This window comes from Ramularia collo-cygni, assembly GCF_900074925.1.
Source record: "Ramularia collo-cygni strain URUG2 genome assembly, contig: RCC_scaffold23, whole genome shotgun sequence".
Taxonomy (NCBI): Eukaryota; Fungi; Ascomycota; class Dothideomycetes; order Mycosphaerellales; family Mycosphaerellaceae; genus Ramularia; species Ramularia collo-cygni.
This window is the reverse complement of record NW_019716277.1, coordinates 325,594-338,676: the sequence shown is the minus strand read 5'-3', so window position 1 is coordinate 338,676 and position 13,083 is coordinate 325,594. Positions and strand designations below refer to the sequence as shown.

Sequence of the window (13,083 nt, the reverse complement as noted above, 5' to 3'; positions counted from 1 at the left end):
CCGGAGCGAGCAATCTTAAGAGAGAGGGCAATTGCCTGCTATAATCGTTCCTCCTTATCCTCCTTAGTTAAGTCTAGGATCTTAGCTTCTTAGATGCCCTGTAATAGCTGCTAGCTTGGACTGCTATTCTAAGAAGAACTAGAAGCACCAGACAATCTCGTCTTAGTAGAAGAGATGGAGATAATCGACACCTCTCTACTCCTAGCATTATTAAGCCAACGACGCCGAGATGCCGGAGTAATAGAAGGGCCAGCTTAAGGCTTCTTCTTAGGAGTCTATGTCTTCCTGCTCTTAACTATAGTTTAGTCGGCTAAGTCACACTCCTACTAATAATTGCCCCAGAGACAATTGCCGCAAGCTCCCCACTTAAGTCCTCCGTGACGACACTCCTTAAACGGGCCAATCGTGCGGGTCTTGCGACGGCATCTACAAGCCCGCTTAGGCGCTCCGCCCAGCGCTTAAGAAAAAAGAGAGCCTAAACGCCACTATAGTAAGTGGTTGGGCATGTGGCCGATATTCGTGTTCCATTCGATAGGGCGAAGGTCGTCTAGCTAATATTGGTGCAAGGCCTCGATAATGGCGCCCAGCTTACAGATTTCGTACTTCTTAAGGCGCTCTTATAGCCTAACGCGCCCATTAAGAAGGATTAAGATGAACATCACCTCACGCATCCAAGCATCGGTAATACGCAAGAAGCCTAGGACACCATCTAAGCTTATCGCACTCGGCTCTAAGAGAGCTACTAACCGTGTAAGCAGCCGCTCCGAGGTGGCTGCTAGATTAAAACCGCCTTAACTACGAGGCCGAAAGACTAAGAGACTGTCGTATTGCCCACGAAAGCTTCGGGGGAAGTTCTCTAAGGAGCGGTTTAAGAGGGGATTAAAGGACGATGTCTTATCATTTCCCTAGCGAAGGCTCGCCTCACTTACTTAACCGCCAACTTAATCGAACCCGAACTTCTCGTATTCTGCACGAGTAGCTATCGCCACCGCCGGAATTACGGGCACTAGCTTCCGCTAAACGCTTGCACTACGGCTTGGAGTGCCGTAATCAGGAGATTAAGGACTTAAAGCTTCCTTAATTATCTATAGTTCCCTCTCCTTCCGGAGATCCGCCTTAGAGAGGCTTAGACGCAGCTTAGAAGTTGCCTTACCTAGAGATAAGCCCAGAGTGGCGCCTAAGTTACGAGAGCGTAGAGAGCGCCTTAAGCTTGTAACGATGTCGCTAGTGTTCGCCGTGGGTCGCTTTCCGAGTAATTTCGCGCTTAGGTTGACTAGCGGGTCTTAACCGTCACCCTTCTTGCCCTTGTCGCCGTCGTCGCTCTTCTTGGACCCCTCCGCCTAGCTGCGAGTTACACGCCTGTCGCCTATAGCTTCTTAATGTGTGCAGCTGGTATAAGAGAAGACGTGTGTAATAGATAGAGGAAGGGGAAGTGTTAATTAAGGGACTTGATTAGGGAAGGGGAAGATAGATGTGGATGTGGATGCGGAGGAGAAGGTTAGTGGATTAAGAGGGCGAGTTGATATATGCCCTAGCAGCTCTTAAGCCGCCGGATATGCGTTACGCCTCGACGCTCCCGTACCCCGTGCACTACTCCCGCTCCGCTACGCTATAACCACTTGCTTAAGCCGAAGTAGCTAATCGCATGTGCTATACACGTGCTGCTCTAAGCCGCTAGCTATATAAAGGATATAGCTTGTAGCAAGGCAGAAGTGAACCCTACGTCTAAACCTTTTACTTAAGCGATAGGGCTCTGTAAAGTGACCTGTAGGGACCCCTTAGGTCTCTTAAGTAACTCCTATAGTTTTAAGGGCAAAACGACTTAGTAGGGGAGGATGTTCTCAAAGTCTCCACTTGAGAACTAAGCATGTATGCCTGAGGCTTAAGTAGCCACGTGACTCAGGYAGGACTATATAGCCGAGGAATTTTCCCTTAAGTAAATTCAATGAGAGAATTCATCCATTTTAGAACACACATTCGTTGACCCCACTTTTTTTACCTTCACCTTCAAGCCAACCCACCACCACTCGACAACCACAACTCAATTCCCACCCCACACACAACGTCACCACCACAACAACAACATCCAACAACCCCTCAACCATGGGTTCCGTCGTCATCCCCCACCTTCCCACCGCATGGCACGTAGACCAAGCCATCATGTCAGAAGAAGACCGCCTCGTAGTGATCCGCTTCGGCCGCGACTGGGATCCCGACTGCATGCGACAAGACGAAGTCCTCTACAAAATCGCCGACCGCGTCAAGAATTTCGCCGTCATCTATCTCTGCGACTTGGATCAAGTCCCCGATTTCAAGCAAATGTACGAACTCTACGACACGTGCACCATCATGTTCTTCTTTCGCAATAAACACATGATGTGTGATTTCGGAACGGGGAATAATAATAAGCTGAATTGGGTGTTGGAGGATAAGCAGGAGATTATTGATATCTTGGAGACGGTGTACAAGGGTGCGAAGAAGGGGAGGGGTTTGGTTGTGAGTCCTAAGGATTATAGTACGAGGTATCGGTACTGACTGAGGGATGATCCTCTGCTTGGAGGAATGCTGTTCACGAGGTATGGAAAGGAAAGCATGGGCATATGGGTCTCGGTACGCAGGTTCGGATCGTCTGGGAGGATGGCTGGATCTTCTGGCGCATGCTCCGTCACCGGCTATCAGATGCAAGGCTGAGGTCGTGCCTGCCTGGAACGAGCATGCACCACGCGCATGCCATTACGATTTACTACGACCGGCCCAAAGATCAAATATGACAATGAGCGAAGGAGTCCTAATGGTTGGTCTCCCAAATTGACATGATCTTTACTTTACAAACAAGTTGCTGATATCAAATCACTTTCAAGACCTTCATCCCAGAAATTGAAACATCAAGGTAGGTGCATCAAAAAGTGTCCCAAAGCTTAACCCAATTCCAGAGTACGACTCACTCATGATGGTTATAATGAGTCTGACTGAAAAGAAGATGGAATGTGCAGCGACCATCTTCTCTTCAGTCAACATCAAGAAACCATCTCTGGTCTCGGACCGAGCAAGCCAGCTTTGGCTGCCGCTGTGATCTTCGAACGTGCCTCACGCGCGTGTCGTCCACATCGCACTCTTGTTCAGCAGGCTCCTCTTCTTCCGGCAGGTTCACCATCTCTTGCTTCACTGCTCTTAGTTCGTCGTTTGGTACTTCTTCTTTGACCTGCTCCTCCCAGTATAAGTACTCCTCTTTCGCACCATCTTCTTCCACACTTTCCGCTTTCGCGCTATCCACCGTCTCATTGTTTCCAGTCTCGCATCCTCCTCCCAAACCATCGTATCCCGCCAAAGCTCTCCTCAAAGCCATAAAATCCCCTTTCCGCTCTACCCAAATCCTCTCTCCATTCCTCAGAGCTTTCAAAGTCTCCCTATGCGCCACGGAAATCGGGGACGAGCTTCCCTCACCGCCCTTCTCAAATCCCCAGACATGTTCTCGACAAACTTGACAATGATAATCCTCCCCCGAAATATCTTGAAAAATGAAACCCATACAGAGTGTATGTTGCCAACCGTGACAATCGACGCATTGAATGGAGAGAATCGTAGCAGAGTCAATGGGTAGATTTGAAGTTCCGCAGATGCAGGAGGAGGAGGAGGAGGTCGTCAGCTCGATGCCTTCCTTTTGATGCGTGGGTGTAGATGCTGGAGTTGGGGGGTAGTGGGGAGAGGCATTTTTGAGAGGGATTTGTTAGGGGGAATGGGGTTTGGGATGGGATTTGTAGCTGCGTGGTGAGTCTTTGAGCGGCGTGGTATGGACGAGTAGGATGTGGATTGTGCTGGAATGGCGATAGGGACGGATGAGTTGCTTTCTTTTCATGACTACAGCTTGCTGTATCTGATGTGTTACTTGCAGTTGGAAGTAGTAAGATGGGCTTGGAAAATTCCGCTTGCAATTTCCCTTGTGATTCTAGTGTCATGTATCGCAATGAACAGCCTCCCCGTAAGTGTCTTGAAGGAAGTTATGCCAAGATAAGAGCATAATTTCATGTATCCATATGGGACTTCATGTTATTTGCGAAGCTTCCTGGGTGAGGCCAGGCAGATTCCATTTTAACACAGGCTGCAAGGAGGATGCCGCCGACTAGAAGGCATGCCTAATGTTCAAATAGTTGGATGCCGTTCCCAGCGGCAGTATCGAGGACTTGCTGGAAAATGGCGGAAGATTCTTGCTGGGTGTGGGAGTATTTACCTGCGCTGACTATCTCGACCGGCTACAGTCTGCAGTCCTCGCGGTCTTCGATCCATTATTAAGAAACTTGCAGTCGAGGTGTATGTATCTCTACGCTACCCTTGTGCTCCCAAGCCCGCAGTTCTCAAGCGGGAATACTGCACTGGTTTATATGTCACACCACGGCGTTGTGCTCGAGTGTGATTCACATTCTTGAGAACACCTACTAGAGTCCAAAGAGTTGATGTAAATTGCTCATCACTTAGGTTGTCATGAATGTTCAAGCCGAAATAGTATAACGAGCATAAGGTAGGCAGCAATCACTCACTCCATCGCAGCAGCCCTCATTCGCTCCTCCCATTAAGCGCTTATCCCTGAATACCCTCCAAAAACCCATCATAAGCAGCCTTCCGCTCATAATTCTCACCCCAAAGCAAAGCATCCCCCTCGCCGGGAAAGACGCCAGGGATCCAAGAATACTTATCACTTGCGCCCTGCAATTCATTCATTCCCAAGTCAGCATCATCAACATGCAACAAATTTTCGAATGGGGGGGAATAATGTTCAACACTCACCCAAAGAGTCATCCCAATACATTTCTCCACAGCAATACAACTAGCCGCAATCCTCCGAAATGCATCCTTTTGCTCCTGCACCTTGGTCTCCGTACTCGGCAACGTAAACCTCACATCAATTTCCGTATAAATAACATCCACACACAAATCCGTGAAACCCGTCAAAACCCCCTCCAGCGTCTCTTGCGAAGGAATTACTCCACCGCCCGAGGACTCGGTGCCTTCACTGGTGAGATGAGCTTGTAGACCCACCCCATCGATTTGTATTCCGTAGGATTGAATTAATTCCACAATTCGTAGTGCACCTTCGTATTTGGCACTGCCGTATTCGAGGTTATAGTCGTTGTAGAAGAGTGCGGCGTTTGGGTCGACTGCTTTGGTCATTGCGAATGCGAGGGGGATGAAGGCTTCTCCTATTGTGTTGTAGAAGACTGAGGAGCGGTAGGTTCCATCTTCGTTTAGAGCTGCAACACAAAAAGAAAAAAAGATGTCAGTCTGATAGATTTGAACTTGCAAAGTACGAGGATTGGAGTCAACAACAAACCTTCATTAACAACATCCCACTGCTTACACCGTCCCTTATACCTCCCCGCAACCTGCTCAATATGATTCCTCATAACCTCAATCAACGTCTCATTATCAAATCCCCCCTCCTCAWCCCAACTCGGAAGTTGCGAATGCCAAACCAGCGTATGACAATGCACGAAATAATTTCTAGAAGCCGCAAATTCTACATGTTGATCCGCGGCTTCAAAAGTGAAATTATTGCGTGAGGGTTCGATTTCTTCCCATTTTTGCGCATTCTCGGGCGTGAGACTGTTGAAGTCTAGGGGGTTGCTTATGATTGCTGTTTCGGATGTGTCGGGGGGGTTGCGGAGGGTTACTGCTACGCCTAGGAATTGGCGATTGCGGGATTGGAGGGATTTCCAGAGACCTGTTTGTTCTTGTTGTCTCTCTTGTATGTTTCTGTGGGGGGGTTTGTTAGATATTGGGAGGTGTGATGGAGATGGAGATGGAGATGAAGACTTACGGTTGAGGTCTTGCAACAACAGCGTGAGAGGTTAATGCCAAGGAGGCGATTAGGAGGTTTTGAATGTACATGATTTCTCTTTCTCTTTTCTTTTCCTTGAGATTTGGGATTGTTGCTGAATGAATGATGGAATGAATGATCAAGGCTATGAGCACTCAATACACACACAACTTTACCATATCCCATGGGGAAACGCATCTTGATATATAAACCCTACAAACAGCCATGCATCATCTCCCACACCGAGGCAGCCTCTGGTAAAAGTGTGTAGTGTGTAGCGTGTAGTGTGTAGTGAGTGTGTGTGGCTCATTTAGCCTGAACCCCCCCTCTCTACGCAAGAGCTGCCAAGTAGAGTATGTACGTAGTCGTGAGGGGTTGCGGCTTCTTGATCATTGACGATCGATTGATCGTCAATACTATAAGTTAGGTAGAGTAGTAAAGAGGGTGTTCCGAAGCGAAGAGTGTGGTTCCAATCGGCTGTTATGTTTTCATGCATGCTGGGCAGTCTAGGCGTGGAGCCAGCCTTTCAGGCACTTTTCCCTTTTCCCCATCTTTGTTCTATTTCAGCCGGCTTGGGGGACTGCTCCTCCTCACACCCGAGAGTTAACCTCTCCCGTAGTTGTGGTGGTTGTCATGATGTATTGGATTTTCTGGGGACGGGTAAAAAGGAAAATCTGGGGTGAATCTGGGGAACTTACCTTAACCGTGTTTTATAATTTTTGGGGGGAAATTTTGTGTGGAAGTGGAAGGTGGCACGAGGCAGTCTGCTTGAATGACCTCGCTTGTCATTTGTTGTTGTGGATTTGCCGACGTTCAATACTCCTTTCCATCTTTCCATTTCTCGTGCAAATTGATGGAAAAAAAAGATAGACTAGTCACCGCAGTGTTAACAGCGAGGTGCATGTTGTGGTACGATGCGATGATTCGGCAACCGTGAAGCCATGATTCTCGCGCAGAGTCACTTGACGGCACAAGCTCAATTCACGCGGAGGACAATGACGGTCATTTATCAGATATTGAGTGAAAGGTGAATGGTTAATTTGATCATTGATCAATAGTGGCATTGAAGATTACATTAACTCGCTTTCGTTATATCACAACCTTTCCATCGCAGACATCAAACACCAATTTAAAGTGCGAAAGCAGCGGCGGCACCGGCAGCGGCGACGAAAGAGCCAATGACGTTCAAGCTGTTGGCAGCACCAGTGTAGCTGGCAGCAGGAGCGCCAGACTCGGTGCTAGATGGCATGCCCATGGAGGAGGACATGGATGGCATGTCAGTGGCCATGCTAGCTGGCGAGGTGCTCATTGGTGCCATGACGCTGTCGTATGCGTCGCAGGTGGCGTTGGGGGAGAGTGGGCAGTCCTCGGCAGTGCAAATGGACTGGAGCTCGACCTGGTCTTTGGGGATGACACCAGCTGCTGGTGCGCAGCGGTATCCGAAAGTGTCGTTGAGGGCTTTGCCGACAGCAGCGACATCGTCCTCGGTCACACCAAAGCTGGCGGCGGAAAGGCCGACCTGCTGGATGAAGTATCCAACCTCGTTGGCGTCAAGAGCCATGAACTTGTGCACCTTGTACTGGCTTGCATCACCAGCGTAGGCTGGGAAACCGTCGTTGCCGACCATGGTGCAGCCGAGAAGGCCACCGAAGTAGGAGTACAGGTGGGTGAGGAGCATGTACTGRGCGGAGTCGGTGCCGTTGGCTGGCTTGTTCATCATGAGAGGGGCCGCACCACCGTCGTCGAGGAAGTTGACGGACTTGGCGGAGCCTCCAGCGTTGGTGGATGCCAACGAACCGTCAAAGTATGGGACGAGGTTGACTGGGGTGCCCATGTAGGTACCGTTGGGGTTCAAGATACCGGGGACGGCGATGCCAACGTTGGGCTGTGTGTAGTTGCCAATGACGGCAGTGTTGACAACGAGGGTCACTGGGTTACAGTCAGCGAGATCGTTCATTACTCCGTGATTACGATTGATACTCACAAAGAGTGTTCTGGTTGGTGGCGTTGTTCTCCTTCAACAGGGCAGTGGTGTAGTAATCACAGATGGAGGTGCCTTCGGGGCGCTGAGCAGCAACCGCAGATGCGGCAGCAGCGACGATGAGGGCCTTGTTGAGCATGTTGGTGATTAGGGATGTGGATGTGGTGTAGTGTAAAGAAGGCGTTGCTGGGGTCGAGAGAAAGAATGGTTTCAAGCAGGGTGGTAGGTCATCCTTATGTATCCCTTTGTCTACCAGACTCATTCCGGCACAGAAGAGAGTTTCTCTTCCCGCAGGCTCGTCGACTGCAGGAGGGGCAGCGTCAAGGTTCAAACACACGACGGGTAGGCCCGTGGTTACCACAACGGTTGATATGGGAGGCGTTTCTCCCCGAGCTTGACCTGAACGGGCAAAAGTGCATCCCAGCCCAAGCGTCCAAGACATGTCGCGAAACACAAAAAACAGCGCAAGAGATGGTGGCCGGGCTTCGTCCAGGCCGACCTATCACACGTTCGTGGCGAGCGGCATTCTCCCACCGAACCCCCGGCGAWACGTTGTTCGATGTCTTTGTTATTCGGGAGCATCGCATTCCGAGACGCAGGTACCGAAGCTAGAGCGAGCATTGTCGCATGGGAGAGACTGCTAGCCTGCTGTTGAGGAATGTACGGAGAGGAGACCACGCAGCTTCTCTACGGCGCATGTCAAGACTCAAGGCCGGAATGCCAGATCCGATGAGATGGAGTAGGTGATGAAGTTTCGGGCGCCGCTCTTGCCGTGTCATGGCAGCGAATATTGCAATCGTCGTGAAGAAGATCGAAGGCGTTGCCCAGCCAAGACCCTCAATCGAGTCAGCGACTCCCTCATTCCCTTCTGGCCTATCCATGTGCTGTAGCGTGCTTGGGACATGATGGATTGGGCAAGTGAAGTGAAAGGTGACCAACCAGCGTGTGCATGATAGTAATCGGCGTGAATTAAGCTCCCCCCAATGCGGAGCGATTCATTTCCAGTGACGGCCCGCCAACGGGGAGCCAATGATTATGAGTCTGATGACCCGAGCAAAGGCGTTGGAATCTGTCTCGATCGACATGGCGCTGGTCTCGATTGCGCTCGGAAAGTCAACTTGCCGTTCGCTTGCGACGACTCCTGTTGGCGACGAGTAGGAAGCCGTCAGGACACGAGAGCGGACGACCTCCGAGACGTGCCACGATCCCGCTGCGATGATGAATCGTGAGAACATGCCCAACTCTCCTCCTCCTCCATGCAATCCAAGACAACACAGCGCATGGAAAGGCCCAGGTTGTCGTTGGCTTGTGACAATGAAGCATTTTACCCCACGATGAAAAATGCATGGTTGCGGAGGCGGCGACAGCGGACCCCCTGTTGACATCGTCATTGATTATCAAAACATGTGCGACCGATCGGATACCAGCATTCCGGATGCATCTCCAAATCCATCCTCAACTCCGCGTAGCACGTCCGTAGGTCCGATCAAGTCCCTCTTCACTTGGAATGGAAATCGTGCGAGTTGAATGCTTCACCACCTGTTTGATCTTCCCGAACATCTTTCCTTGTGCTATACCCTCGACAATACACAATACCTGTGACGTGAAACTCGACGAGTCACGGCCGGCCGGTGCTCGACGAATAGGTTCAACTGGCCTGACCTGAACATGGCAACCGCGGATATCTAGAGGGAAAAAGTCGCGCATTAGGAATACCTTATGACTGCTACAATAAAACCTGAGGACTGGTCATGGATGGAATCGTATCAAAATGTGAGCTGGGAGCGCGCACCACGGCGCGGCAACAGATCTTTTGCTATCCTCATTTCTGCATAGGACATATGATTACGACCCCTGTTCTATCCTGTGTCGCCTGCGCTAGGATGTCTCCGGCCAGGTACTTCCTGTTTTGAGGCATAGAATAGTAGGATGGGTTTGCCAGGAAGTGATGGCAGTTGTCTCCATTGGCGACATTTATACAACTCGCACGGCAGTACCTCCGTCGCCGCTCAATTACCCCAGTTCCTTCGATCCATAACACCGTGCATTCTCACGGTGCCTCCCTATCCTACCCGAAAACGAGCAGAGTCCGCCATTTGATTGCTGTGAAATAGCGAGGTCTCACATACTTGTCATAATTTACAATGCAGCACAGGTCGACTTTGCTCCAGTCTTCGACCAAATGCGTTCTGCAATTGGATCCTCATACCAGCGCGAGGTGATTTCTGTCACGGTGCTTGGTAGTGAGGGGGTGTTATCGCCAAAACAAMGACCGGGAAGCTTTTGCGGAGTAGGAGGTGAGGCTCTTTAAACATGAACAAAGCAGTAAGCCTTTGAAATTTGAAGAGTACCGCCAAAGTCGCTGGAGCTTCCACGCGTACATCATTATGCAGAGAATGGCATAATCAACGTTCCCGTTCGTCTTCCAACAGCGCGTCCACGACATGAAAGATGCCCGTCACGATTTTCATGGTGCCTTCATCCACGCTGCCTGTGAATCTCTGCTGTACCTTATCAGGATGCCACTTGACTCGCTCCATTTTGAGGACTTGTAGTCTCGTCGGCCCTCCTTCAGTATGAGGAGCGTGGCGCAGAAAGTCCTCAATATTGGGCTTGGTGACGGGTTTGGATTGCAATACAGGCCAAGGAATGCGCTTGGAGGGGTTGTCGGTATTTCTGGACGACTCCTCCTTCTCGCGATCTTCGAGGAGCTCCAGCTTGAGATTGTCCCAAGCCGCAAGATAACCTGCCCAAGCATGACGAAATTCATCTCGGGCATCGTCACTCGAGCGTTGGGAAGCTCCGGCAGGATCGAGGACATACTCATAGCGTTCCTCGCCATCGCTGTCCAAGCCTGCAAACTTCCTCGCACCATCTTTGTTTGCGCGATCCCATGCATTTCGTTGCTTGCGACGTACGAACTCTTCGCGTTGTCGCGTCCGTTCTTCCTCTTCTTCCCGCCTCGACTTCTCCTTTCGCTCTCGCTCRAGCACGACCTGAGGATTCTTCTTCTCCCACATGCGCGTCTGAACATACGCAGCWTACTGCTCGTCGTTCATCTGCTCCAGCTCGCCTCTGGCACTCTCCACTGTAGGGCGTGGGTAGACATGAATGGGCTGGCTGTACACACTCTCCCAGTATGCCGCGCCTTCATCGTCTGCCAAAGCATCAAAGAGGGAATCGCGAAAAGCCACGCTGGGGTCTTCACGTGCCGTACCATCCGGGTTCGTTGGCTCTCGCGGAAAAGGGTGGGCGGCTGTTTCTTCATATTCATGCTGTCCTTCCCTCTCTCTCCGTATTCGATGTTTGCGAGGTTTGCGAGGTTTGCGATCCTGCTCGCCGTCTCGAGAACGCTTTCTTCTCCGGGGAAGCGTCGTGCCGGATTTGAAGCGGAATCGAGAGGAGCTTTCTCGCTCGYCGTCGTCTTTTACCCTGTTACGATTGTGCTTGTCGATCTCGTCCTCGAGACTGGCGAGAATAGCATCGTGGTCCACATGATCATGCTGTTTGTTTTGCGCGAGGCCGGCCTTCACTTGCCTCTTGGTCTCCTCAATCGACGGCATTTCGGCGACGTGGACACACTGTACATTGCGACGGCAACAACCTGCATGTATCCGGTGGGAGTTGTTCTTCGCGAGAAGAATCTCCAACAAACCAAACATCGGCATTTCGCACATGCATGTCACGTCACGCATCGACGGCCACTCCCGCCGAGCCGAGATCCGAAACAAAGTACCCTAGCTTGCACGCCTTCCATGCCTGCTTCCGTAAGAACAATAATAGCAAGCGAAATGAACAAGCAATCTTTCCGATGCATTTTCCAGGCATGAGGTCTTCATCAAGACTTTGTACAATTCTAGTCCTCTGAACAAGTCTCCGTCTTTCATCACCGTCTGTCCAAAGAAACAATCTCCATCCTTCTTCAAACATGGCTCGCAAGTCGGCGACCAGCTTCGAGGGCCCAGCCAACGGACACGCGACCACTCCCTCATCTCTCAAGGACGAGAAACCAACCATGACCTCTCCTCTACAAGAAACCACCACCAACAGCAGTGCCGCGGACGTCGACGACGAAGAAAAGCCCATTCCCTTCGACCCATCGCTCCTACCAAACGGATCCCGCGATCTTTCCTTCATCGGCCTCCAAGCCTTCTTCCTAGGAATCACTCTCGCCACCAGCATTCTCCTGACCCTCTACTTCCTCAGCATAACCTCCGCATGGTGGAGACTATCCTCATTCGTCACATGCCTAAGCATCTTCCATTTCCTGGAATACTACACCACAGCAAGATACAACGCCCCCTCAACCCGAGCCTCCAGCTTCCTCCTCTTCAACAACGGCAGCGCGTATGCCGCAGCACACACATTAGCGACGCTAGAAATCATCCTCTCCATCATCTTCCCCAAATACCACGCCGCGGGCCTCTATCGTCCCCTAACCCTCACAGCGGGAGTGACTTTCATCCTTCTGGGCCAGACGGTTCGAAGTATCGCTATGAAGCAGGCAGGAACAAATTTCAATCACATCGTCGCTACGGAGCACAGGCAAAACCACATTTTGGTCACGCGCGGAATGTACGCTTACCTGAGACATCCGAGTTACTTTGGATTCTTCTGGTGGGCGATTGGAACGCAGTTGCTGGTGGGGAATAAAGTCTGCTTGGTGGGATATGCGGTCGTGCTTTGGAATTTCTTTTACACTCGCACTATTGGTAAGCCTTGAGCCTATCCACACACAATCTCTCTCTCTATGAAATGTCATGCTAATTCGCCCTTTTTTGTAGTGGAGGAGAGAAACCTCGTCAAGTTCTTCGGACAACAATATGAGGAGTATAGGAAACGGACTGGAACCTTGATTCCTTTCGTTCCGTGAACTGACTAGACTACTTACTTGTTTGTGATCGACTCACAAACAGAGTTGAAAGAAAGAACAATAGCTAGGTAGCAGTCGAATTGTAAGATCAAATTCAATAAAACCCCAGATTTTCCCAGCCAGATGTTGTGGAGAGTAAGGTAGCCAATATACATTCATCCATTCACCTCACCCCACGTCAAGGATTATAGCGTCTGAACCGCCAAGTTCTTCATCCCCCAGCACATCAACCTTTCCTGCATATTCGATCAGTAGTTATATACATGCTATATTCCACGTGAAAAGATAGCGTGTCTTCGTTCATCAAAGAATGCAAGACAGAGAAAAAATCACAACAAGTGGGTATCATTCATTCCTACGCTCAGCGTCTATGTACAGTATGCCAAAATTCCATTCCTAGAATGTAAATGCCCATCT

The 13,083-nt window shown here is 50.4% G+C and overlaps 6 protein-coding genes; 2 read left to right on the top strand and 4 right to left on the bottom strand.

Moving 5' to 3' along the window:
* Positions 1-2,103: 2,103 nt before the first annotated feature.
* On the top strand, positions 2,104-2,535 carry RCC_10654 (probable spliceosomal U5 snRNP-specific 15 kDa protein; the record flags this gene model as incomplete). The annotated part of the gene is made up of 1 exon (XM_023775881.1): positions 2,104-2,535. One exon carries the CDS (start codon positions 2,104-2,106, stop codon positions 2,533-2,535), a length of 432 nt encoding a protein of 143 aa, XP_023631649.1.
* A 472-nt stretch (positions 2,536-3,007) lies between these two features.
* On the bottom strand, positions 3,008-3,346 carry RCC_10653 (uncharacterized protein; the record flags this gene model as incomplete). Its single annotated transcript, XM_023775880.1, has 1 exon — positions 3,008-3,346. One exon carries the CDS (start codon positions 3,344-3,346, stop codon positions 3,008-3,010), a length of 339 nt encoding a protein of 112 aa, XP_023631648.1.
* A 1,229-nt stretch (positions 3,347-4,575) lies between these two features.
* RCC_10652 (related to Endo-1,4-beta-xylanase A) lies at positions 4,576-5,883 on the bottom strand (the record flags this gene model as incomplete). XM_023775879.1 has 4 exons in its annotated part: positions 4,576-4,701; positions 4,783-5,246; positions 5,327-5,748; positions 5,813-5,883. 4 exons carry the CDS (start codon positions 5,881-5,883, stop codon positions 4,576-4,578), a joined length of 1,083 nt encoding a protein of 360 aa, XP_023631647.1.
* A 1,058-nt stretch (positions 5,884-6,941) lies between these two features.
* On the bottom strand, positions 6,942-7,932 carry RCC_10651 (uncharacterized protein; the record flags this gene model as incomplete). XM_023775878.1 has 2 exons in its annotated part: positions 6,942-7,741; positions 7,797-7,932. The coding sequence occupies 2 exons, from the start codon at positions 7,930-7,932 to the stop codon at positions 6,942-6,944; spliced, it is 936 nt and encodes a 311-aa protein (XP_023631646.1).
* Positions 7,933-10,198: 2,266 nt separating this feature from the next.
* On the bottom strand, positions 10,199-11,356 carry RCC_10650 (uncharacterized protein; the record flags this gene model as incomplete). Its single annotated transcript, XM_023775877.1, has 1 exon — positions 10,199-11,356. The coding sequence occupies one exon, from the start codon at positions 11,354-11,356 to the stop codon at positions 10,199-10,201; it is 1,158 nt and encodes a 385-aa protein (XP_023631645.1).
* Positions 11,357-11,721: 365 nt separating this feature from the next.
* RCC_10649 (related to prenyl cysteine carboxyl methyltransferase Ste14) lies at positions 11,722-12,666 on the top strand (the record flags this gene model as incomplete). XM_023775876.1 has 2 exons in its annotated part: positions 11,722-12,505; positions 12,578-12,666. 2 exons carry the CDS (start codon positions 11,722-11,724, stop codon positions 12,664-12,666), a joined length of 873 nt encoding a protein of 290 aa, XP_023631644.1.
* Between the last annotated feature and the right edge of the window lie 417 nt (positions 12,667-13,083).